The sequence below is a fragment of the Erpetoichthys calabaricus genome, chromosome 1 (genome assembly GCF_900747795.2).
Source record: "Erpetoichthys calabaricus chromosome 1, fErpCal1.3, whole genome shotgun sequence".
NCBI classification, from domain to species: domain Eukaryota; kingdom Metazoa; phylum Chordata; class Cladistia; order Polypteriformes; family Polypteridae; genus Erpetoichthys; species Erpetoichthys calabaricus.
In genome coordinates this window covers 342315079-342341962 of record NC_041394.2, presented here as the reverse complement: position 1 = coordinate 342341962, position 26884 = coordinate 342315079, and the positions used below count along the sequence as shown (strand labels likewise).

The following is a 26884-nucleotide window of genomic DNA, read 5'->3' as shown; positions in this document are numbered from 1 at the left end:
CTTTTTCCACATTCAGAACAACAGTATGGCTTCTCCCCTGTGTGAACTCGTGTGTGTACTTGAAGAGTGGTACGGGTTGAAAATTGTTTGCCACATACACAACAATCATAAGGTTTCTCTCCACTGTGAATTTTTCCATGGTTCTTAAGGTTGCTTTTCCTGGCGAATGATTTTCCACACTCAGAACAACAATATGGCTTCTCTCCAGTGTGAGTTCTTCTGTGCTTCAGAAGTCCGCTGTTACCGGAGAATCTCTTGCCACAATCAGAACAGCAATATGGCTTTTCTCCAGTGTGAATTCTTCTGTGGTGCTGAAGACTATGGCTAGTGGTAAATGCTTTCCCACATTCAGAACAACAATATGGTTTGTATCCCGTATGAATTCTTTTGTGCATCATAAGGGTGTTTTTTCCAGAAAACCGTGCGCCACATTCTGAACAGCTATATGGCTTTTCCCCAGTGTGAATTCTTCTGTGGATCTGAAGGCTGTGGTTAGTGGTGAATGTTTTTCCACATTCAGAGCAACAATATGGCTTCTCGCCCGTATGAACTCTTTTGTGCTTCTGAAGACTGCCCCTTGCAGAAAACCGTGTGCCACATTCTGAACAGCAATATGGCTTTTCTCCAGTGTGAATTCTTCTGTGATTCTGAAGGGAATCGTTGGTAGTAAATGCCTTTCCACATTCGGAACAACAATATGGCTTGTCTCCCGTATGAATTCTTTCATGAATCTTAAGATTATTTTTTCCAGAAAACCGTGCACCACATTCTAAACAGCAATATGGCCTCTCCCCAGTGTGAATTCTTCTGTGGAGCTGAAGGCTGTGGTTAGTGGTGAGTGTTTTTCCACATTCCGAGCACTGGTAAACTTTTTTTCTTTGACCTGGATTGACATTTTTGGAATTGGATTTGCTTTTATACCTTTTTATTTGCTCCTGGTGGACTGTGGCAGAGTTAGAATTGTGTATTTGATGTTCACTAGTGATGGCACCTACCATCATTAGTTTCATTAGTGACAGAGAATCATCCTGCAAAAAGGCTTGTATTTCACCCACTGATCCAGACGTCTTTTTCATCATTGTATCATCATAGCCACCACGGTTTTGTAAACCTACAGAAATACAAACACGGAAATAAAAGGTGAGCTTTTCTGAATGTTACTTAATGTGGTTTGTAGTAATGAGCAACACATTTTTAATCTCATGCTTTCATGCAGAATGAGGGACACAGTTTAGCGTATAAAAGGAATGTAAATGAACACCACTGCTGTACAACAGAAAACAACAAGAAAAATTCACATTAATTCATGTTGCATAAAACGTGTCCATTATCCAGTCAAATACTCAAAATCTGCAAAATGAATGCATTTTTTTTAGCTAAAACACTATGAAGACTTGCTTGCAGAAAGCTAAACTTGTGTCAAAGCAAGTACACACTCCCCACGCTGCTTTTATTATTGGAGACTAGCTGTTCCCCGCAGCTCCACCCATGCAGTAGCAAAACAGGACAAACTTTAAAAAAAAAAAAAATCAACAGGTGTCACTAGCTAAGCAGATGCAAGGTACGCTCTAAAATGTGGCCAGAGGTAGACCAATTCTAATGGAGGTTGGCATGTGAGTGTGGAAGGAAGTGATAAAATCCCCCGCGGTTTCGCACACATATTACTGAAACAGGACAGTGAGGAGAGTCCGGCCCAGCTCTCTACTCCTGACGTCACTCTTCCCCCTCCCCTCGGCCCACAGTTCCTGTCTTGGATTAGCGTGAATATATCACTCCTGCAAGTGAACTATGATTCTTAGTGCAATGAGAGAAGTCACAAAATCAACTGGAAATGTTCAAGCAAATTATAGCAAAAAACCCCGATCTAAATCCATTAAGTAGTTCTGTCCTTCGCAGGCTAAGTGGAGGCAAGGTACACTCCGAGGCTGGCACATGAGTGAGGAGGTCCCTGCCTGGCTCCCCACTCCTGATGTCACACTTCCCCCCCTCCCCTTGGCCCGCAGCTTGCGTCTCAGATTAATGCGAATTAATCGCTCCTGTAAGCGAACTGAGATACTTAACGCGATGACAGAAGTCACAAAAATCAACCGGAATGTTCAAATAGAAGAGAAAAAGAAAAAAAAAAAAAACACAACAATCTAAATCCGTTAAGTAGTTTTCTCGTGAAAAAGTGGACAGATATACAGACGTTGGATTTTATAAGGTGCTTTTATCACAATACCTTAAATATGCGACCACAGAGATTCCCATCTTCATTATTTTGATTTGCCTATGCTACAGTTACTGTTATCTATGATGTTTATATTCTATTAGTGTTGGGTAACTGGTTTATAGCGCCTCACATATACAGCCTTACCTGCACATGTGCAGCGGCCTCGAGCAAAGAGACTTACTAACTCTGCACAAGCAGATTAAATGATTGTCTTCAGACCAGAGCCATACCCATGCCAGTCACCAAAGCAGGTGGTCGCTCACCGTGCTGCCTTCTTTTGAATACATTTCTTCTAAGCTGCTAACTCCTGTTGGAATATGCACCACACCTGGGGCCTCATGCATAAGTGGTGCGTACGCACAGAAATGTTGCGTACGAATGTTTCCACGCTCAAATCGCGATGTATAAAACCTAAACTTGGCGTAAAGCCACGCATATTTTAACGGTACCTCATACCCTGGCATACACAATTTCTCCACTCGGTTTCGCAGACTGGCGGCACCCAGCGTCAAAGCAGTGCTACTGTTCCTGTGTGGTCACCCTTTCTTTCTTAGACCCACATTCCTGACGCAGCTTTATAAATACACTGAAATTAACTGCATATTGTTTATTAGTGTAATGCATCCGATTGTAAATAACTTGAGGCAATATAAAGGTCCAGGGAATAGCCATAGTATTCCAAATACCATAACTGCTTTAGTGTTGTTACTCTCAATGCAGCTTCTTCTTTCAGCTGCTCCCGTTAAGGGTTGCCACAGTGGATCATCTTTTTCCATATTACTCTCACTGCACCACTTGGAGTATTTATATCACTGTATCTGAGTGAGGAATCACAGCAGCAGCTGATTGGAAAGAGAATTATCGTGATACAGTTTCAAGCACACACTACCTGAACCACGTCAAAGCCATTCCTGTACGGACCTTGCGCTTCAGAAACAGTTTCATCCTAAGAACTATAAAACGCACTCAATCAGTCCATCAAGTGCTCCTTGTAGAAGTGTTTGAACTTATAAGTACAATTACCGGTACCCCACTGTAAACTTGCACTACAGTTATAATATTGCACAACCTGCTCCACTTTATAAAGCGCATATGATGACGATATAATTTTTAAGATGAAATACAGCAAAATATATGTTGCTTACAGTATACAGATAAAACTTTAACTTTATTTAAATAATCTGTATTGTTAATAATTAAACATGTGAGGACACGGTGCCGCAGCGCTAGCTAGTTCAGGGATAGCTCCTGCCTTGCACTGTATTATTGCTGGTGCCGACGCGACACTGGAAGGATAGACGGATAGAATAATTAAACATGTACTATGAAGATATTTCAATTTTCCTTAAAAGTTTTGCAGAATCGGCGTTCTAAGCTTACAGATGGCTTCACGTCTATTACAGAGCTGATTGTGTGGCGATTGGGTATTTGGAGAAAGAAAAGTAAGGACAGGAATTGGAGGTTAGTACATTTGAAAGAGACAGTAGTTCTGTAGTAAATTATTTCATTGAAGGTCGCGCATGGCGCAGCAAGCCTCTTGCGTGAGACATGAACAAGTACTGCGCCACCATGTTCCCATGTTTAATAAAATGCTTTCATTCCTATCATCATGAAAAAGATATCCCGTATACATCTCAGTATTTTAATTATTCAGAGAGCTGTAATATCACGAATGTAATGGATTCTGTGTCCTGTCGGAGAAAGAGAAAGAACGGAAGCACGTAGTGATTCACACACATAGAACACATAGAAGATCAAATACAGAACAAAGCATTTAACGTGCTACTTGAGAAACTAGTAAAATAAACGATTTTAAGATGAAGTTTATGATGTTCTACTTTAATGACAAAATAAAACTACGTGATTAAAGTGGAAATTTCGAGATTAAAGTTGACATTTCGTGCTTTTTTCCCCCCCCCACTGTGTGCGTGTTTTTTTTGTCTGTACCCTAATAAGCTTTCATATGACACTCAGACGGTGGGTTACGACTCGCCTTTTCACGCCGACTTTGATATGTGACTTTTTTTATTTCGGGCACCGTGCGACTTTGTGAACTTGAGCCTTCGAGTTTCTCCGACACTCTGTCACTCGATCAACTTCCTTTTGCTGATTATACCACTGTTTAAACCAACAAATAGTACGTTTTTCCTTTGCCTCCACTTGGTATTCGCTGAAATTCTTATATTTTTCCCCGTGCTTTTCCCATTGTCTTTTCACAGAAGGCTATTTATATTGATTTGCATATTCAAAGAGGCGTAATTCTGGGAGGAGTTGGGGCGGGAGAGAAGGCGCGTGCACGTGTGTTACTTTTCACGCTGATCGGGATTTATGTAGTGGAAGAACGTGAAAGTTTGCGTGCGCACAGATTCCTGCATCTGGATTTTTCTGTGCGTACGCACATTCCCGCTTTTGTGCTTATGCCATGTTATAGTGCGAGTTCTGTGCACGGCGTTATACATGAGGCCCCTGGTGCTCATGACAATATATCCTGACACAATAATGCTGATTTTTATGCTGTATGATTGGAAAACATTTAAAAAAAATAAAAAATAAATGAAAAAAAAAAACATGATAGTAGCAAAAAATTACAGAAAAAAAGTTAACTGTTAGGAAATGTACCTGGGTCATACCATGTCAAATCAATTGATTTTCCATAAATCCCACACAAATTCTGGGGAAAAAATCCCATCACACAGGTGTACCCATGTTATTCACTTTCCAAGATACAGCCAGTTTTGTGAGGGTAGAGGGGTGTCAGATTTGACATTGCTTTATTTTTTCATCAGTTTCATAAGACCACGGGCCTCATGCATTAATGCTGTGTGTAGAACTCGCACTAAAACATGATGTATGGACAAAAGTGGAAATGTGCATACACAAAGCAATTCAGATGCACAAAACTGTGCAAAAGCCAACTTCCACACACTTCAGCTCCATAAATCCCAGTCAGCGTTAAAGTAACGCACGTGCACACGCCTGCCATCCCACCCCGACTCCACCCATAATTTTTGCATATTAAAATATGCACATCAATATAAATATCACCTTCCCCATTTAGTGTTTGGTTAAAAAAAAAAGACAATGACAAAAGCATGAGGGGAAAAAAAAATTTCAGTGAAAAAGAAGTTGATCAAGTGATTCAGAGAAACTCGCAAGTTCAGAAAGTTGCACAGTGAGTGAAATAAAAAAGTCAGATATCAAAGTCGCCATGAAAAGGCGACTCATTGCTCACCGTCCGAGTGTCAGATGGAAGCGTACAGAGAAAAGAAAAACCAAAAAGGACAAAGTGGGAGAAAAAAGTCAATTTCCACTTTAATGACAAAATAAACTACAAGCTTAAAGTCGAACGTCGTAAACTTAATCTTAAAATCAATGTTACATTTACTACAGTTTCTCAGATCCTGTTGTAACCAAAGTAGCACGTTAAATGCTTTGTTTTGTATTTGATCTTCTATGTGCCCTGTGTGTGTGAATCACTACATGCTTCTTAAACAGGCTCTCTCTTACACCGACAGGACACAGAATCCATTACATTCAGGATATTACAGTCCTCTGAACAATTTAAATACTGAGATGTATACTTGATATCATTTTCATGAGGATAGGAGTTAAAGTATGTTATTAAACATGGGAACACAGTGGCACAGTATCAGCGATGAGCTGGCGCCCCGTCCAGAGATTGTTCATGCCTCACGCAAGATGCTTGCTGCGTCGTACTAACCCCCAATTCCTGTCCTTCCTTTTCTTTCTCCAATCGCAACACAATCAGCTCTGTAATAGACGTTAAGCCATCTGTAAGCCTAGAACGCCGATTCTTCAGAACTTTTAAGGAACATTGAAATATCTTCGTAGTACATGTTAAATTAATCCATCCATCTGTCCATCCAGGGTCACGCCAGTCCGAGCAAGCTACAATTCCTAAACGGGGCGCCAGTTCATCGCTCCTGCTGTGCCACCGTGCCCCCAAATATTTAATTATTAACAGTAAACACTATTTAAATGAAGTTAAAAATATATAATGTAATATACATACATTAATATTTTAAAAATGATATCAGGAGCTCCAAGAAGATAGCGCTTGGAAATCTAAATAGACTTAGAAACCAGTCGTCATCATCATCTGTAAATATGCGTTCTCTTCTATTGAAATCCTTTATTGTTATTGTATGGTACAATTCTCCATAAACTTATTTTCCTATAGAATCATAAAAAATAAGAATAATAAAGATAAAAACAATGAAAAATACACACCATGAAAGCATAAGTACAACATACATGTACATATAGTGCAAATGGTTTGTATTGTGGCTCAGGTTGTGCAATATTACAACTGTAGTGCAAGTTTGCAGTGAGGTGATTGTACTTATAAGTACAAACAGTTCTACAAGGAGTACTTGATGAACTGATCGAGTGCGTTTAGAGCTCTTTGGATGAAACGGTTTCTGAACCGCGAGGTCCCTACAGGAAAGGCTCTGAAGCGTTTGCCAAATGGGAGAAGTTCAAATAGACTGTGCACATGGCTGAGGCACCATGTGCTATAAATGTTCTCCAGGGCTAGCAGTTGTATCCCAATTTCTGCTCTTGACACAATCCGCCGTAGAACTTTCCAATCAGCTGCTGTACAGCGGTGATTCCACATTCACATACAATGGGTTAAAATACTCCGAGTGGTGCACTGAGAGTAGCAGTGCAGCTATGGTATTTGGAGTAGTTTGGCCATTCTGAGGACCATTATATGGTTACAGGTTGATTGCAATCAGAGACCTTAAACAGTTATAAACAATATGTGGTTAATTTCAGTGTATTTGATAAAGCTGTATCAGGGATGTGAATCTAAAAAAGAAAGGGTAACCACGCTGGAATAGAAGCACTGCTTTGACACTGGGTGTCGCCAGTTTGCAAAATCTAGCAGAAAATGTGCGTATGCACATTACACCCATCACCTGCATGTCCTCTTTCACCACATCCATAAACCTTCTCTTAGGCCTTCCTCTTCTCCTCTTGCCTGGCGGCTCTATCCTTAGTACCCTTCTCCCAATATACCCAGCATCTCTCCTCTGCACATGTCCAAACCAACGCAATCTCACCTCTCTGACTTTGTCTCCCAACCGTCCAACTTGAGCTGACCCTCTAATGTCCTCATTTCTAATCCTGTCCACACTCGTCACCCCCATTGCAAATCTTAGCATCTTTAACTCTGCCACCTCCAGCTCTGTCTCCTGCTTTCTGGTCAGCGCCACCATCTCTAACCCATATAAAACATAGCTGGTCTCACTACCATCCTGTAGACCTTCCCTTTCACTCTTGCCGATACCTGTCTGTCACAAATTACTCCTGACACTCTTCTCCACCCATCCCACCCTGCCTGCACTCTCTTCTACACCTCTCTTCCACAATCCCCGTTACTCTGTACTGTTGATCCCAAGTATTTAAACTCCTCCACCAACTCTGCTCCCTGCATCCTCACCATTCCACTGACCTCCCTCTCATTCGCACACATGTATTCTGTTTTGTTCCTACTGACCTTCATTCCTCTCCTCTCTAGAGCATATCTCCACCTCTCCAGGATCTCCTCAACCTGCTCACTACTATCGCTACAGATCACAATGTCATCATCAAACATCATAGTCCATGGGGACTCCTGTCTAATCTTGTCTGTCAACCTGTCCATCACCATTGCAAATAAGAAAGGGCTCAGAGCTGATCCCTGATGTAATCCCACCTCCATGTTGAATGCATCTGTTACTCCTACCACAGACCTCACCACTGTCACACTAACCTCGTACATATCCTGTACAACTCTTACGTACTTCTCTGCCACTGCCAACTTCCTCATGTTTTGACTTATTTGCAGTCCAAGTTCTTATATTTTTTTACGTCACAATTCTGTATTGTGTGCTTTGAGCAATAATAAAAAAAAAAAAAAAAGGCTTATTTTTATGTCATATACGGTACAAGTGTGGAGAGTCTCCTGGCGTGTGAATTTCACTTTATTATTATTTACTTGTTGTTCTAGCAGTCAGAGAGGAGAGATTGTGTTGGTTTGGACATGTGCAGAGAAGAGATGCTGGGTATATTGGAAGAAGGATGCTAAGGATAGAGCTGTCAGGCAAGAGGAGAAGAGGAAGGCGTAAGAGAAGGTTTATGAATGTGGTGAGAGAGGACATGCAGGTGATGGGTGTAACAGAGCAAGATGGAGAAGACAGAAAGATTTGGAAAAAGATGATCTCCTGTGGCAACCCCTAATGGGAGCAGCCAAAAGAAGAAGAGGATTCTAGCCGGCAGGATGAGAGCCATTCACAAAATCAGAGAGGAGAGATAAGAATAGTAGGAAGAGGGACGAGTACAGCCGTAGCAATTCAAAATGTACAGTAAGAGCTTGGGCTGCACTAATTCACATGGTGAGTTACTGTGTTACAAACATTGCTAACCAAAAGTTGAAGCGTGTGATGCATCAATTGTTATTACAATCAGTGGTGCTTGTGCATTTAGAAACAGTGAGCCACAGCCATAGCAAATAAGGTGCAAAGTAATAAATATAAATGAATGAGGTAGGGCTTGTCAATATATTGACTTTGATTGGATATTTAATCAATATGCAAAAGCCAATATTGTGATGTTCTGGACTTTTAAATTTTCTGCAACTTCTTCTGAACATTAAATTCCACTACCTGTCTAAGTGTGTCTACGTCATGTAGCCTGAAGACGCTGAGTATGAACAAAATAGGCCGAGGATTAGAAGAAGCATGTAGAACAGGTAGGGTTATCTCTGCTGTTTGGAAAGGATTTGATTTTGCGAAGATGACAGTTTAAGCAGTAAGGCATCTAAAGATAAAACAGGTAACTGTATATGAAAAGAATATCCAGAGTTTAAAATTTCCATGGCACGCTACAGCTACCGACAGATGAGCTCTGTGCACTGTGTGAGATTGTGCATCACTGTCATTGTTGCTGCGTTCACACACTGAAGGTTAAGAAAGTCACTTAATGCAGTGCAGTGGCACATCCAGAGAAAGACGATACACGCAGTGTAAACCCCACTGTGGTGAGGTCTGCTAAACCAAGTCCACCTGTAAAAGAAGCCATCAGGGTATAAGATCTGAGTGAGAGACAGAATGTCAGAGGGTCAGCCCTGTTCCTGGCGACTAATACGCTCGCTATCAAGCTTTTTTGATCACCATAATGAGATATCTGACCTGAAATATCAAGGTGCATGCGCTACACATGTCAGAGCAGCTCCATTCCTGGTATCTCACTCACACCTCCACAAAGCAGACATAGTGTGTTGTTGGCCTGACACTAGGTAGGTTATAATGCAGGCCATAGTTTATTTAATATTGGAAATTAATAAAATTAGACCATGCTCAGTGCAAATTGATCAGGCTAATATTCCTATCCATCTGGGCTGAATGTTGAGATAGTTAAGATTTATTTTATAATTCATAAAATGACACATTCTAGGAAAATGGATAATTTAAAACATTGAAATAACTAACCCTATCAGGCTATCAGTTATAATTCATAACCATGGTACATATTTAAAAATTGTTGTTCTTTCAAATCTAACCTGCTTGTAATCTGAAATGGGGTAGTAATGAATGTTTGTTCAAGGAAATGCATTTATTTTGATTACAAATATGGGGTTCATCTCTCTATTAGAAGACAAAATAAGGAAAAAGCAGTTTGTACCAAAATTTTATTTTATAATAACTATGCAAAATATATAGTTATGTTTTTGTAAGTAATGAGCAATGTAACGAATTTAAACTAAATGTTCACAAGAGACCAGCATTGGGAAATTAGTTTTCTGTTTCTAGGGTATCATCTCTTGAACTGGTGGAAAATTATTATTAAATCTGCTTTGTAGTAGAAATTAGCCACCAAGGTATTTCTTTAGGGCGGCATGGTGGCACTGCTGCCTCGCAGTAAGGAGACCTGGATTCGCTTCCTGGGTTCTCCCTGCGTGGAGTTTGCATGTTCTCCCCGTGTCTGCGTGGGTTTCCTCCCACAGTCCAAAGACATGCAGGTTAGGTGTATTGCTGATCCTAAATTGTCCCTGGTGTGTGTGTGTGCCCTGCGGTGGGCTGGCGCCCTGCCCGGGGTTTGTTTCCTGCCTTGTGCCCTGTGTTGGCTGGGATCGGCTCCAGCAGACCCCCCCCCGTGACTCTGTAGTTAGCATATAGCGGGTTGGATAATGGATGGAATGTATTTCTTTTTATTAATTTGCTTGACGGAAATGATAAATTGCAGTTAATAAACTGTTAATTTTGATTTGAAATTTTAACTGTGATTAACTACAATTTTGTAAAATTGAACAGCAGCCCTCATGCAAATACATAATTTGGAACCATTACAAAGGATATAAATCATGAAAAATGCGTACATGTACTATGATCTATGATGTAATCAATTACGAGCTTCGTCTTTCCTTATGTAAAGCAGTCAAACAGAGACAGTAACGTTCTGTAACTGGCAGACATGGTGCCAGCAAGGTTTTGAATGCAAAACATGCAAATGGAAACTCTAATAAGTACAGTCATAAAATAAAAATGGTTGGGAACCGAGAAAATCGCTATATAAATGTAATGAATTATGATTATTAAAATCATGTTATTCTAGAGGTTTCTTTGAGGCACGGCTATTCATTTAATTGTTTCATATTATTTTGGGGGGGAAAGGGGTGTGTGTGTGTGTGGGGGGGGGGTGGGGGTGGGGGGAAGAAGTGGTCAGTTTCTGTAGCTAATCTATATATAAAATTCACTAAGCCGGGAGACAAGTAGCCACCCATGGAAAGCACGCCGGAAGGGACGTGGATTCACTAAACCGCCGACAAGTAAGACGCCAATGGCGCACGCAGGAAGGAGCCACGCCCACCAACTCTTAGACCATTGGATACAATGAAAAAATCACAGAGCCACGCCCACCAACTCAGACGCGACGCCTCGGAAAACATGCCGTCATTTCTGTTTGTCTGTGCCACAGTCCACTTGCAGCTCTGAGCCACGTTGACTTTTCATTAGTCAACCTCCGTGGAACCTTGGTTCACAAAGAGGCAGCACCAGAGAGAGACAGAGGCACACACAGGCAGCGCAAGAGAAAGCAGCTCAATCCTTTAAAACTGAAGTTAAAACACAATGAAGGAAGCAGTCTTTAAAAACCAATAAGCCCTGTGCCTCTTTTTCATTAGCGTCTCACCTGCTTCAGGCCCAGCAACAGTCGAGACGCTCTCTCTGCAGCTGACCTTCTCTGTGCCTGACTCCACTACTGTCAGTCGCCTGATTAAAAATGGCCTTTTGAAGGGGAGCTATGGACCCGCTATACCACAGGAACACATTGCCTTCGAGCCTGCTCTCGCTCACTGTAACGTACTGGCTTGCTCTCTCTCTCTCTCTCCTCACTCGCTCACACACTACACAGGGGAGAAATGCCCGAAGCAGAGAGACAGAGGGGGTGGGGGCTCGCGTGCTGCTGAGAGAGAGAGGGGGCTCGAGTGCTGCTGAAAGAGAGGGGGGGTGGGGAGGCTCGTGTGCTGCTGAGAGAGAGAGAGAGAGAGAGAGAGAGAGAGAGAGGGAGGGGGGCTCGAGTGCTGCTGAAAGAGAGAGGGGGGGGGGGTGGGGGTGGGGAGGCTCATGTGCTGCTGAGAGAGAGAGAGAGAGCCTGCGCATGCACTGCACATGCCATGCAGCTGAGCAGGGAGCCTGGGTGTTTGTGTCAGTGTTATTCAATGTTTTTACTATTACACTGTGCATTCTATGGTGTAATAATTAACTAACTATATTTGTGCTTAAAAATCTTTAAAAAAATATATTTACATACAGTTCGTATGGTCTGGAATGGATTAATTGTATTTACATGCAATCCTATGGGGGAAATTGCTTCGGTTCACGACCAAATCGGTTTACGACCAGAGGTTTGGAACGAATTATGGTTGTGAACCGAGCTTCCACTGTATATTGAGTTTAGAAAACATGATCAGCAAGTCTTTGATAGGCTGCAACAAAATGATGAAAGAACGGGCACATTTTTTTCTCACAAGCTGGGTGGGTGGGTGTTAGTTAGTTACTCGAAGGATTTCAAGATTTAATATGCACAAGCGGTAACACTGCAAAAGCAGCCCAAACCAGAAGAGACGGCTGGCAAAAAGTGGCTGACAAATTAAACGCGTGTGCATTGTACTTACTGAAAGCGGCGTTACGGATTTTGCAAATGTTCATTTTTTCCCTCTGCTTAAAAAACATTAAAAAAGCGGCGTGATTATGCGGGTTGGTATGCAGCATGTAAAACAGTTTGTCATGGATAATTTGCCTTTTACTTTAACACGAAGACAATTTCTTGTTAGATTTGCCTTTGCGATGACAATTAATAAGGCACAGGGCCAAACTTTCAAAAAGATGTGCATGTATCTGCCAAAACCAGTTTTCAGTCACGGACAGTTGTATGTTGCTCTCTCCAGAGTTCCATCTTTTCATTCACTTACTGGTATGCCTGCAGGAACACGTGCAGCGAGCGAGAGAGCGACACACACGCATACAGGCGCGCGAGAGAGAGAGCGCTGGACGCATAAGAATAATAATACTTCATTACATTGATATACCGGTGTTTTCAGTATTCAAAGCGCTATCCACACAGGGAGAAACCGGGAAGCGAACCCAAAATCTTCCACAGTCTCCTTACTGCAAAACAGCAGCACTACTATTGCGCTACAAGGCAGTTAAAGAATGCATCGGCCTCGATTTTGTTTTCACTTCTGTTTACAGCGATCGGATCGTAGCGTGCATTATCGCAATGTTACTTTTCTTGGTGGCTTATTACATTACGGATGTTTCACATGTTAATTTTTTTCCCTGTGCTTAAAAGACATTAAAAAAGTGTTTCTCAACTGTGACTCCGGAACAACTCAGTACACAAGCTATATTAAGCGTCAACAACGAAGAATCGCTACACCTTAATGAACAAGTGCTGAAACTTATCCCTACCGACGAAGTAACTTTCACCAGCGTGGCCTCCATCGTCACAGACGATCCCGCTTTCAGTCACGGACAATTGTATGTTGCTCTCTCCAGAGGTCCATCTTTTCATTCACTCACACTGGTATCCACAAACCCACCCCATTTGGACAACTGTGTCATTCAGCAAGTGTTCATCCATCGATACATAATTATGCGGCGTATGTTACGCCGCGGGTTGGCTAGTATTTTATATTATCAATGTGAGAAAATATACCAGATTTATGGTTTACACAGTGTGCTGATATTCAGTCTTTAAGGTGTTTTGAGAACAAAGAGATATACTGAATATTGTATTTTGCTTCAGAATAATTGCAATATCAATTTAAGTCCATATTGCTCAGCCCTAACTGTATTACAACTACATGCTGAGAAAGACTATTTAGAACTAAGGTGCTTCAGTCTTTCCAAATAATAAAAGTATGGTGCTAATAGAATTATAAGAAGCACAACACTTATGTATTAAATAAGGATATGCTAAGCTAATTGAACAAAATGTAATCTAATGCAGATATCAAAGCTATAAGAATGTAATTTCTTTGTAACTAATGTAATGTACTGAACTAACCTTTATGTAACCCTTGATATTGTATAAGCAATGTGCTTACAAAAAGTATAAGGAAGTGAGCATTGTCTAAATCTGCTCTAGCTGCATACACCCCATAACCATTAGGGCAAACTTGCTAGAACTGCTAAGCTAGTAGATGTGTTTTATCCAAGACTGTGAATTTGCTGACAACTCTTATTTGTAAAAGACACTGTGCTATTTTGCATGTTCAATCCAGGATGCGAACACAGGTCATGGCAACCTATGTATGAACTCAAAATGAACTGCCACATTTCTTTTTTTTTAGTCTTGTCAACGAACTGGAGTATTAAAAGAAAGCCTCTCTATCCTGCTAGCAGGCTCGCGGGCTGTAGCAAAACTTGAGCTGACAGGCGCTGCTGCAGCCTCTCTGACTCACCAAGAATAAAGAAAATTGCTTTCTACTTTAAATTGGTGTTTATCTGCTGTCGGTTACTGACTTTCAGTGTCCACATCGCCAAAAAGCTGAAAGAATAAAATGAATAGATCACATGTGTTAAACCCAATTTACAAGATTACTGGTCACATTTTGTTGATTACATTACAGAACCACATCAATGGGCCAACATACTTTGAAAATATTATTCAAAATTATATGTTGTACTTATTTTAATATTGCAGGTGAAAAGTGATGATCTTCATTTGTCACGATTATTAAAGAGTTTCAGTTTGCAAGCTACATACATACATAACATACACATATTATATATACATACATATATACACACACACAAAATATGAGAGACACTTGATCAGCACCATAGCAGGTAGAAATCAGAACTAATCAGCTTTGTAACACACCAGTGACATATATAACCCCCCATTATATGTTTAAGCAGAAAGTGCTCCTCTACTTCTTTAATGGGACAAATTCAAACTGTATGAGCCTGGCGGAGATCTTAGACAACCCAACACATCCACCTAAGGCACGGGTGTCGAACTCCAGTCCATGAGGGCCACAGTGGCTGCAGGTGTTCATTCTAACCTTCTTTTTAATTAATTTGCTGCTAATTAACATCTTTTGCTTTAATTTTAATTAACTTGACTAAGGCCCCTTAGTTGTTTCTTTTTCCTTATTTAGCAGCCAAACAGTAACGACACACAAAATGAGCTGCCACACGACCAACTCACCTGTGCCATCACACAATATCTGAAAATAAAGAAAGGTGAAGGTCTTGATAAGGTTGATCTCTCAGGCCACCAAAACAATTTGACAGTGTTCTTAGAAAAAAAACAGATAATCAATAGTTTTAGGAATGTCTGCAGTGGCAAAATGAGAACAGCAGTACATCCTGGAATTAAATAAAGGGTTTAATTAACAGCAAGAATTGGCTTCTTGTTAAATAATTGGTTGGAGTCTGAAGCTCCAATTTTGCCAGTCATCTGTTGGCTTGTTTCACGTGTCATTTCTGTTTGGCTGCCATTTAATGAAGAAAAGGATCAATTGAGAGGAGTTAATCCTTAAAAACAGGGCTATTCAAATGAAGGGAAAAGAAGTTAATTAGCAGTGCAAACTGGTCACTCATTAGGAAAAGAGAATGAAAGATTGCAGCCACTGCAGCCCTCCAGGCCTGGAGTTCATCACCTGTGACATAAGGCTTCTCTAGGAGGGAGGGGAGAGAGACAGATCAGAGCTATGTGTGCTTTAGAGCACTGGGATATCCCATGTAGTGGGAAAGCAGCCCCAGCCTACACGCTGGACATTTGATAGTTCATGAACTGAACAGGATGAGTGGAGAGATGAGACACAGACAAAAACCGAAGGGTGAAAAGTGCAAGTTTATTTATTTCTGAAGAAGTGTCAGTGATGAAGGACATTTTTGGTTGTGCAGCTCTCTTGTAAATAAAGATGAAAAAAGGAAATATTATGGTGTATTTACAAAAACAGTGCACTCCTATAAAAACTACACACACTCCAACAATGCAGGTAGTCTTCCTTTATCTCTGGCTCCAGAAGCTCCTCTAACAGGAAAAGAAAAAAAAAAAAAAATGCACAAAAACAAGTGCGTGTATATACAAAAAGAAAAACAATTGCACCAATCCCAAAATCAAAAACCATACCATCACCAAAAATTATCACTAAGAGATATACAACTATATGTACAAAAGAATAATTTACAAAGCCGACAAAAATTACAACTGCTCCTCCAATAGCTCAGCAGTGCTTACTCCTAATCAAACTGGTGAGGAAGGCAGGCTCTATTGTTGGCATAGAGCTGGACGGTTTGACATCCGTAGCAGAGCAACGGGCACGAAGCAGGCTCCTATGAATTATGGAGAATCCACTGCATCCATTAAACAGTGTCATCTCCAGACAGAGGAGCAGTTTCAGCGACAGACTGCTGTCACTGTCCTGCTCCACTGACAGACTGAGAAGATCATTCCTCCCCCAAACTATGCGACTCTTCAATTCCACCAGAGGGGGTAAACGTTGAACATTATTCAAGTTATTGTCTGTTTTTTACCTACATTTTTTATTACTCTTTAATTTAATATTTTTTGCTGCTGGAGTATGTGAATTTCCCCCTGGGATTAATAAAGTATCTATCTATCCTACCTCGCCTTTAGGTCCACTGATGACCCCTGTTGGCCGGTAACTTCTTAAATATAACCGACAAGATTGTCCAGCCAATCTGCCACCCCATCTAGGTAGACGCTAGCATGTTCATGCCACGGGCAGTGACAGCAACTCTGTATTTAAACTCGAACCCCTGTAGGTCGCGCGTATAAGCCCTCCCCCTGGACGGCCAACGGATATGCGGAGCTCAAGCACTCCCGTTGCCGACTCACCAGTAAGTAAATTAATTTATTTACAACACAGGATCCCCATCTCTGATTCGATCCTGTTTACACAAATATCTATCTAAATGTCGGCTTTTTCTTTCAGGCGCGCCTCACCTTAAACCGCCTGAGCTGGGCAGACTGGGAGGATGCCGGAGTGTAAAACTGAACACGTGCAGGGGAGCCAGAGATGGACTGGCCATTATGTTGGCTCCACGAGCACGTCACAGCGCTCACCCGATAGACGGCCCCGCGTTCTCGCGGCTGCAAAACAACACACAAACGGTAAGTGCACTTCCTTATAAATACCGTTGCTTTAACTTAAATTTGCATTTCCACAAGCAGGGGTAGCCAACTCTAGTCCTGAAGGACCACCACGGCTGCAGGTTTTCATTCTAACCCTTTTCTTAATTAGTAACCTGGTTTTGCTGCTAATTAACTTCTTTTGAATTAAATTTTAGTTGACTTTTTTTTTTTTTAAGATTTGTTCACCTGAATTTATTCATTTCTTTCTTTAAATGGAATCCAAACAGAAATGAAATGAGAAGTTAGTGAGCCAACAGAAGACCAACTAAGTCAGAGCCTCAAATTCCAACCAATTTCACTCCAATCAGTTGCTAATTAGGTGCGTATTCTCATTGTTAATTATACCAGTTGTTTAATTCCATTGTTTGTTGTTGCTCTCATTGTTCATTAGCAGACATTTCAGAAACTGCTGATTTTCTCTTTTTCAAGACCACTGTTAAAAAGTTTTGAGGACCCAAGCAGATCAGCATTCCTGAGACCTTCATCTTTCCTTATTTTCAGATATTGTATGATGGTCACAGTTTGCTGGTCATGTTTTGGCTCATTTTGTGTCTCATTATTGTTTGGTTGCTAATTAAGGGAAAAAAACCAAAAAAAACAATGAGTCTTCAAGCGCAAGTCAATTAAAATGGATTCAAAAGAAGTTAATTAGCAGCAAAACCAGGTCACTAATTAAGAAAGGGGTTAGAATGAAAACCTGCAGCCACGGTGGTCGTCCAGGACTGGAGTTGGCAACCCCCCAGTGTTAGTTAGATAGATATTTTATTAATCCCAATGGGAAATTCACATTCTCCAGCAGCAGCATACTGATACAATAAATAATATTAAAGAAAGATAATAATGCAGGTGAAAAAACAGACAATAACTTTGTTTAATGTTAAATGTTAACGTTTACCCCCCCGGGTGGAATTGAAGAGTCGCATAGTTTGGGGGAGGAACGATCTCCTCAGTCTGTCAGTGGAGCAGGACAGTGACAGCAGTCTGTCGCTGAAGCTGCTCCTCTGTCTGGAGATGATACTATTTAGTGGATGCAGTGGATTCTCCATAATTGATAGGAGCCTGCCGAGCGCCCTTCGCTCTGCCACAGATGTTAAACTGTCCAGCTCCATGCCAACAATAGAGCTTGCCTTCCTCACCAGTTTGTCCAGGCGTGATGTGTCTTTCCTCTTAATGCTGCCTCCCCAGCACACCACCGCGTAGAAGAGGGCGCTCGCCACAACCGTCTGATAGAACATCTGCAGCATCTTATTGCAGATGTTGAAGGACGCCAGCCTTAGAGGGTAGCTGCCGATTGCCAGAGATCTCACGGCCATGTGCTTTTCTCCCCACACGGGGGACGCTCTCCCATCAGAGCAGAACACGATCAGATAAAGCGGCAACGTTTGACATTGGAGTGTACCTACCTTCTGCTTGGCCAGAATCACATTTCTTTTATTGATTTTTAAAGTTTGTCCAGTTTCACTTCTACGTGGGTGGAGCCTTGGGGGGACAGTTGGTCCAATATATACCTAAACCTGCTTGCAACTTTGTAGATTTGTTTTCAAAGGGTTAGAGAATGTTGTCTGCAAAGTAACTGCCAGATTAAGTTGTACCAATGAGGACACAATGAAATCTGAGAAGTGAGTACCTGTCCTTACAATGGACTGTAAAAAGTATTTTTCATTTAAATAGAAAACAAAATGCCCATTTGCTTTTCTGGGTATGTAGCGGACATTTTAAATAAAGCAGAGTACAGACACCTCAGTCACATCAACGTTCATCTGACAAGCTACAACAGTACAGTGGCAGCTTAACTCTCCTCATTTGTTGCTAAAACTCAAAATTAAAACTGGATTTTAAACCGGCAAACTGCATTATGTGGGATTACTATTGCTGGGGTGAAAATGACAATTTAAGGAGTGGGTTTAGGCAGGATCCCCAGTGTGCTGGAGATTAAGCTCATTGCATTGCAGCAATACCCCGAGGTTTGCTCTTTCTTGCCTACATTACACTGCCGTCTGTGCATTTACTTTCTCCTGATGCACACAATACCCTTAGGATCCTATCTTAGGTTTGGGAGGGATTGTGAAAAGGGAAGGAATATTTAACTTCTTATAGCACCCCAGTTGGGGTATTTTCTTAATGCAATAAACAAAGCTTTTACAAAATGGCAGGGTTCAGCCTCTCCTCTCCCATGCTCACAGAATACATTCACAAACTTCCCAGAAGTATTCCCCTGGAAGAGAGCAGCACTTGAAAATGATGACAAAACAGACCACAGCTGATCCTTACTACCCACCACTTCAGCCTGAACTCACAAAAACCATTCAAGAACAGATAAAATATTTATTGCTAAGTTAGCAACTTGTGTATATATACAGTGGGTATAGAAAAGAATCCCCCCCTTCAAAATATTCCCATTTTTTTTCTTTACAGCCTTAAATGAACACACACACACAAAATATTTCTTCCCAGCTTTACTTACTCAATGCAACCTATAAGATCCAAGTGAAAGATATCACAGCTACAGTTCAGAAAAATGATAAAAAAAAAAAAAAAAAAAAATCAAAAACATACTGAGATTAATAAAGGATCACCCCCCCCCCCCCCCAATGTCATTTTGTTGAACCCCCTTTTGCTTTACAGTGTTGAGTCTGTTGGGATTCTTTTCTATCAGCTTTGCACATCTAGGTTGAGCTATTAATATTTGCCCCCCACTCTTCTTTACAGTTTAACTGTTCAAGTTCGGTCAGATTGGATGGTGAGCATTGGTGGACTGTAATCTTCAAATCTTTCCACAGATTTTCACTGAGATTTAGGTCTGGGCTCTGACTGAACCACAGGAGGACATTCACTTTTTTTCCTCCTTCAACTACTGTGTGGTCAATTTTGCTGTGTGGTTCGGGTCATTGTCATGTTAAAAGGTGAACATTCTGCCCATCTTCAACGTTCTGGCAGAGGGTAGCAGGTTTTCCTCAGGAATCTGATGGTATTTTACCCCATCCATTTCTCCTTCTACCCCAATGAGAGCCCCAGGCCCTGCAGCAGAGAAACACTCCCACACCAGGATGCTGCCACCTCCATGCTTTACTGTAGGTATGGCATGTTGTGGATGGTGAGCTGCATTGGTGTACCGTTTGGTATTGAGGCCAAATAGTTTGATTTTGGTCTCATCTGACCATAAGACCTTTTTCCACTTGGCATCAGAATCTTCAAGGTGCATTCCGGCAAAGCTCAAACGAGCCTTAATGTGGCCTTTCTTGAGAAATGTTTTTTTCCCTGCGACCTTCCAGAACAAGCCACAATTGTGGAGTGCTTGTGAAATTGTTGTCACCTGCACACAATGACCAATCCTGTAACTCCTTCAAAGTGGCCATTGGCCTCCTGGTAGCCTCTCATACCAGTTTCCTCCTTGCTCTTCCATCCAGTTTGTAGGGACAGCCGGATCCAGGGAGGGTCCTAGTAGTACCAAACACTTGCCACTTCTTTATTATTGACCTTAATGTGCTCCTTGGGATCGTTAAAGCCTTTGAGATTTGTTTGTCTCCATCTCCTGCCTTATGTCTGTCCACAACTCTATCCCCGAGATCTTCTGAAGGTGGCTTGCCACCCATAGTCAGTTGTACTACCAAGCAAGGGAATGAATGCTTACAATTGATCACAGGTGGAAGGACGCCAGTAACCGTGGTCTACAATGCAAATGGTGGGCACTTACACCTGATTGAGTTTTGGAGGGAGCTGATCCTTTATTCATCTTGGTACGTCTTGTTTTTGATTTTTTAAAATTCTTCTGAACTGTAGCTGTGATATCTTTCACTTGGATGTTATAGATTGCATTGAGTAAGTAAAGCTGGAAAAAATATTGGTTTGTGTGTTTTCAGTTTAGGCTGTAAAGCAAAAAGAAAAAAAAAAAAGGGAGTATTTCGAAGGGGGGAGGGGATTCTTTTCTATACCCACTGTGTATGTGTGTGTTATATAATATACATAAATACACACACACACACACACACACACACACACACACACACACACACACACACACACACACTATATCCATCCAGCCATCCATTTTTCAACCCGCTGAATCCAAACACAGGGTCACGGGGGTCTGCTGGAGCCAATCTCAGCCAACACAGGGCACAAGGCAGGTACCAATCCCGGGCAGGGTGTCAACCCACCGCAGGACACACACTAACACACCAAGCACACACTAGGGCCAATTTAGAATCGCCAATCCACCTAACCTATATGTCTTTGGACTGTGGGAGGAAACCAGAGCGCCCGGAGGAAATCCACGCAGACACGGGGAGAACATGCAAACTCCACACAGGGAGGACCCGGGAAGTGAACCCGGGTCTCCTAACTGCGAGGCAGCGGTGCTACCACTGCACCACCGTGCCGGCCGCCACACACACACATATATATCGTGAATGTAATTACCCCAATCTACATGCTGTCAAATAAACGAACCACACGCCGTGGCGAAACGTTAGGGGCATCGCCTCTGGCGCTGACGTCCGAGGTTCGATTCCCGAGAGGGAGTGCAGAGTGTGTACACCTGATGAGCCCAGAATGAGGGCGAAACACGTGTCGCGTACTCTTTGCATTTATTTGACAGTAAACTATTTTTCAACCATTCTATGATCTGCTCCTCACAAACTGAGGGCACCGTGGCGGATGTTAGCAGATTGCTGGCCAACCACAAGCGTTACCTGGTAGGTAACCACCCATACAATCAGATTGTGACACAGACTACGAATGCCGTGAATATATTATATATATATATATATATATATATATATATATATATATATATATATATATATATATATATATATACCAGTAATGGCGCACTGCACGATAACTTGCTGTGAATACACTTGAGCATTCCTAGTATTCATCCTCTTTCTCTGTACATTTAGCATTCGTTTGTTCAGAGTTTGATGTGCTTGCTGCTTCTTGAGCAGCACTTCTTTTCTCCACCCTAGCAGCCCGCTGCTTCCCTTCTTTCGTTGGCATCTTTTCGCGTTAAAACTGATTAAGTTATTTTTTGTGTTGCAATTACTTAGTACTTTTTCTTTACATTTTTCACTTAATCTGGCACTTAAATCTTCAATCTGCCGCAAGAATGATTAGCGAAAGTGGTAGAGAATGAGAATGGCGCCCATACGCATGCGCCACACAGCCACCCAGTCGAGAGTTGATTCTACAATAAAATAAAATGAGTAATAAAATCATCATCCCGAAACCGGATAGTAGACGTCACGTAGTATATGTGTACCAAATTTCAAGTCAATAGGTGAAAAGGTTTGCGAGCTGCAGGGGATTTAAAATCCTGGACAGACAAACGAACAGCCACAGTAGCGATTATAGAAGAGATAGATATAGAGAGATATTATATATATATATACATACATACAATAAAATTATTAAACCTCTGAGCATTTTCAAATTAAAAGCATTAAACCCCCATTTCAAGCCAATACCCTCAACTTTAAAACATACATGCAATTTTAATTTACACTTACTTTCTTTAGACTGATGTGTAGGAGATGGTTGCTCCTCTTGAGTCCTAGAGTTAGATCTCACATCGAGCTTAACATGCTTCACGCTTTTATGTTTGTGCATCTCAATGCCGACAGACGTCTCCTCTTCCTCGTCTTTAATGCCCACAGTTGCCAGTTCATAATTGTCATCCGTACTGCCGGGACTGCCCTGTTCATACCAGACAGACTCCTCTCCAGATTCTTCCTCCTCCTTAATTTGCACAGTAAATATGTCCAAGGTATCAATGTCGGCCTCACACGTCTCCTCTTTCATATCCATCTTAGCAATTACAGTAAATGGCAGCTGCTTCTACCTTGCTGTTGAAACACCAAGATTTTATTACATCAAACCTGCACCATTCAGAACAACAAAAACATTTATATTTCTTTTTATGACACCCTCTCAGTTAAGGTTCATCCTTCAAGATGAGGTGTCTGGAGATACATGCTCCAGATAGGATAACTTATAGCATCCAAGGGCAGTGGCCAAACAAAGAACAAAACATCATCCTCATGAATATTCTAATTATATCAAAGTGAACCTCACTTGGAGCAGGAATACCAGAAACTTCTTCTGGATTAGGACCTGAATTGATATGTACTGGAAAGTGTCTGGTGGGTCGGTGACCCACATAGATCAAAAAAAAAAGTTGTGTGGAGCAGTGGACTCAACATTCACAAGATAAAACGTGACATTGTGGAAATCAGATTTGAACCCTTCTTTGGTGCACACCTAGCACGTGATGTAGGTGCGCTGTTAAAAAGGAAAACGAGTTCCATTACCTGCTGTGTTTGGGCACAGTCTCTCATTCTTATGTGCTTTTGTTTAAAGGTTAACGTTGCTAAAAGTTTACGCAATATATGAATTCTAAAAGCATTAATACATTATAAAATTGTCAAAGCAAAGTGTTTACAGTTAAACTGCTTCAAAAGTGCAGGAAGTCTGTACCAAGTCTTTAGGTAAGAATAAACTGCAGATGCTCTTGTGGTCAAGTTAGCCGACAGCTCTAAACAGGAACTTGTGGTAAGCAGAGGAAGAAGCTGGAACCTGTCTGCATGAAAGACATCGCGACATCTGAGTAAGAGCAAATACTAACAGACCTTCGAGTTAAATATGGGCTGCCGAGAAAGGATGTGCACAAGTCACTGATCGGGGTCAGTTGGGACCATTTAAGGTATTACTGGTCTGCCATATCCCATTCACAATAGAATGTAACCAATAATGTTAAAAGGTCTTTTTCCAATATAAGGAGTTCCTTGGAACTGTACTGTAACTATTAATGTATAAAACAGCATGGCACCAGTTTCTCTTTGTAACACTTATTCACTGCCAGCTTGGTGTGTGTGCCACTTGGACTGCTACTTCTTGCATGCAAAATGTATAGAAAATAAAGACTGATTAACGCTTCCTTCTGCCTCTGTTTATTGCCTCCAGTTATACTGTATAGGGGGAAATGAGTCACGTGGGAGGGGGCGACTGGTACTTCGACAATAGTTAGCGCCTGGTGCAATCGATTGACTGGGATCAGGTATTTTAGACCACGACAATACAAACCAACTCCTGGGACATTGAACTTAGCTTGTCTAGTAAGGGAAGCTGCAAAACCTTCATTAGGAGGTTGAAAAACAGCAGATATAGTCTGACTCGCCTTTTAGTTTTGCACATTCAAAGATATTTTTTATGGACATTGAAGTTTATAAATATACTTTAATTGTATTCAAAAAATAATGCATAACCTAAAAGCCATATTATAAAACCCAACTCCTCACTGCTCTTTTAACAGGCCATTGTCCCTGCACAGGGAACACAGGGGGCGGGAAAAACAGAAATCATAAAATGTCACCCACACATTTTTTTTTTTTTTAATAAACATTTCTAATTCTTCTCGCTTTCTACCAGCATCTCCATATCCGAGGCAATTCTGCACATTTCTGATATATTCGCATAAGGAATTTACCACTCGATCATCGCCCTAGACGATGAGAAAAAAGATATTACAAGTAGACTTTCAGATAAGAAATGAAATTCAAAGATTAGTAAAATAAATCCCACTTGGATGTGTGCAAAGCACGCTAAAATATGTACATAAGGGCACACGTTTCTCGCTGAGAGTTATCTAAAACATAAACAGGACACTAGGGTCCTCAGATTGAATGGCGCTATTCTAATATACTTCACATTTATTTACAAAAAAGCCTTATTCAAAGGCAAAAGCGGACATTCGATTGTAAAAGTACGATTGCTCGTTTTACCCACTATAAAAACTCGTAGAAGTCGTATCCCCAGACCCCCCGATCACTTACCTTTTCTCGATCTCTTTGTGATTATTTATAAACTTGTTCGCGCTCAACCGCAACTTTATACCTCAGTGCCTTGCGGCACACTTGCAAGAGTTTCCGTCGCGCTTTGTGACGTCACGCTGCTGATTTCGCTACAAGCCTTCGCTTCAAAACTCCGATGCCGGAGACACAGACTGAGGGTAAGTGCTCGGGGTCTAGGAATGCCACCTTTATGAATGTGTGAGATTTTGTTCGGTCCAATCAGAGTTACTGTACATCTGCCTGAATGAGAGGCGAACAGCGCGTTTGAATCCATCAGCCCATCACTTAACTTTGCTCGAGTGAATCCCCCTGTGGCCGCCTGCGTGTTTACCTATTCAGTCATTGGTGTCTGTGTCTCAAGTTTACTTCCTGTTTTCGAGTCAATTTTGTACATCCCATCGCCGCCGTCTCCTCCTCATCTTCGCCATCCACCTTCAGTCGTTTCCCTCTCGTGCCCATTCCACACACAGCGATTTGATTTCTGCCTTCATTTCTCCTTTCAATCCGCGGTGTCCCGTTAAAACACGATAGAGGAATTGGTGACCAGCAGTCAGGGGTCAGTTGGGGTTCACACTTCTGATCAGTAAAAGAGATAAACGAACTGAAAAAAGTGGAGCCTGGGACGGTGCAGCAGAGTAGGTGTGGATACGAATTGGGAATAAATACAAATATGCAGCGTGGGAGAAAATTGAAGCACCTGACAGTTATTTCTGTACTATAAATTGAATATTAATAACTAGCAAAGGCTGGTCATCAACATCGCAATGTGTGTATATACAGTGGATTCAGGAAGTATTTAGGCCTTCTCTTCCTGCATACTTTATTGTGTTGTACATTTAATTTTAAATGGGTAAATTTGCCCAAAAAATCTACACTCAATAACCCATAATGGCAAAGTGAAAACATGTTTTCAGAAAGGCTTGTAATTTTTCTGAAAGTTAATTTGAATATCTCATTGATGTAAGTATTTAGACTCTTAATTCATTACTCTGTAGAACCCCCCCCCCTTGGACAGCAATCCCAGCTTTGATTCTTCCTATGTCAGTCACTTTAAGCTGTGCACACCTAGATTTGGGCAGTTCAGCACATTCCTTCCAGCAGATCTTCTCAAGCTCCATTAGATCATATGGGAAGAATCTGTAAATTGACATCTTCAGGGCCCTCCACAGATGTTTTATGGGGTTTTAGTGTGATCTTTGGCTGGGCCACCTAAGGACACTCAGAAACTTAGCCCGGAGCCAGTTCAGCATTCTTTTGGTTGTATGCGTCAGGTCATTGCTTTGCAGAAAGGTGAAGAGTTGACCCAGTCTGAGGTTGTGTTTGTACTCTGGAGCAGATTTTCCTCAAGGACCTCTCAGTGTTTGGCTGCCTTCATCCTTTTCTCTATTCTGACTCCTGTCCCTGAACCTGCTGTTGAGAACCACCACATAGTATGACACTGCCACCCCCATGCTTCACTGTAAGGATAATATCAGGAAGGTGATAAGCAGGGCCTGTTCTTTGCCAGAAATAGTGCTTGAAGTTCTACCTTAAGTGTTTATTTTTTTGTCTCATCTTTTTCCTCTTTTTCTGGGTCCTTTAAATGCTGTTTGGCAAAATTCAAGTGGTCCATGATATTCCTTTTATTCAAGAGTGGCTTCTATGTAGCAGCTCTACTATACATTCCCATTCTTGCATAATCAATGCTTGGAGTTTGTCAGAATTTTTGGGTTTTTGTTTGTCCACCCACCTCTTGAGGATTGACCACAAGTTCTCAATGGGATTGTGGTCTGGGGAGTTTCCTGGCCATGGACCCAACATTTTGATGTTTTGTTCCCTGAGCCACTTAGTTATCACTTTTGCCTTATGGCCTGGTGCTCCATCATTCTGGATTGTTCATTGTTCCTCACCAAACTGTTCTTGGATGGCTGGGAGAAGTTGCTCTCGGAGGATGTTTTGGTCCCATTCTTTATTCATGGCTGTTCTTAGATAGATAGATAGATAGATAGATAGATAGATAGATACTTTATTAATCCCAAGGGGAAATTCACAACTTCTTAGGCAGAATTGTGGGTGAGCCCTCTGCCTTGGCTGAGAAGCAAGAGAATTTGGAGTGCCACAGCAAAGGGTCTGAATACTTATTCTGTAGAAAGGAGAGATTTCAATT

At 41.5% G+C, this 26884-nt stretch overlaps 2 protein-coding genes across 2 annotated transcripts in view; one reads left to right on the top strand and one right to left on the bottom strand.

Annotated features, from left to right (window-relative positions):
• The window catches only part of LOC114668858 (zinc finger protein 271-like), an 82433-nt gene extending 57612 nt beyond the window's left edge, over positions 1-24821 (bottom strand). Inside the window, exons 1-3 of the mRNA XM_051934596.1 lie at positions 24721-24821; positions 22399-22734; positions 60-1111 (exon numbers count right to left, since the gene is read on the bottom strand). Coding sequence (XP_051790556.1) covers positions 60-1111; positions 22399-22696 — 1350 coding nt within the window. The 5' untranslated portion in view covers positions 22697-22734; positions 24721-24821. The remainder of the gene's footprint in view (positions 1-59; positions 1112-22398; positions 22735-24720) is intronic.
• LOC114668786 (zinc finger protein 665-like) overlaps positions 24819-26884 on the top strand; it is a 67389-nt gene continuing 65323 nt past the window's right edge. The window contains exon 1 of the mRNA XM_028824763.2: positions 24819-24896. The gene's annotated coding sequence lies outside the window, so the exon portion shown is untranslated. The remainder of the gene's footprint in view (positions 24897-26884) is intronic.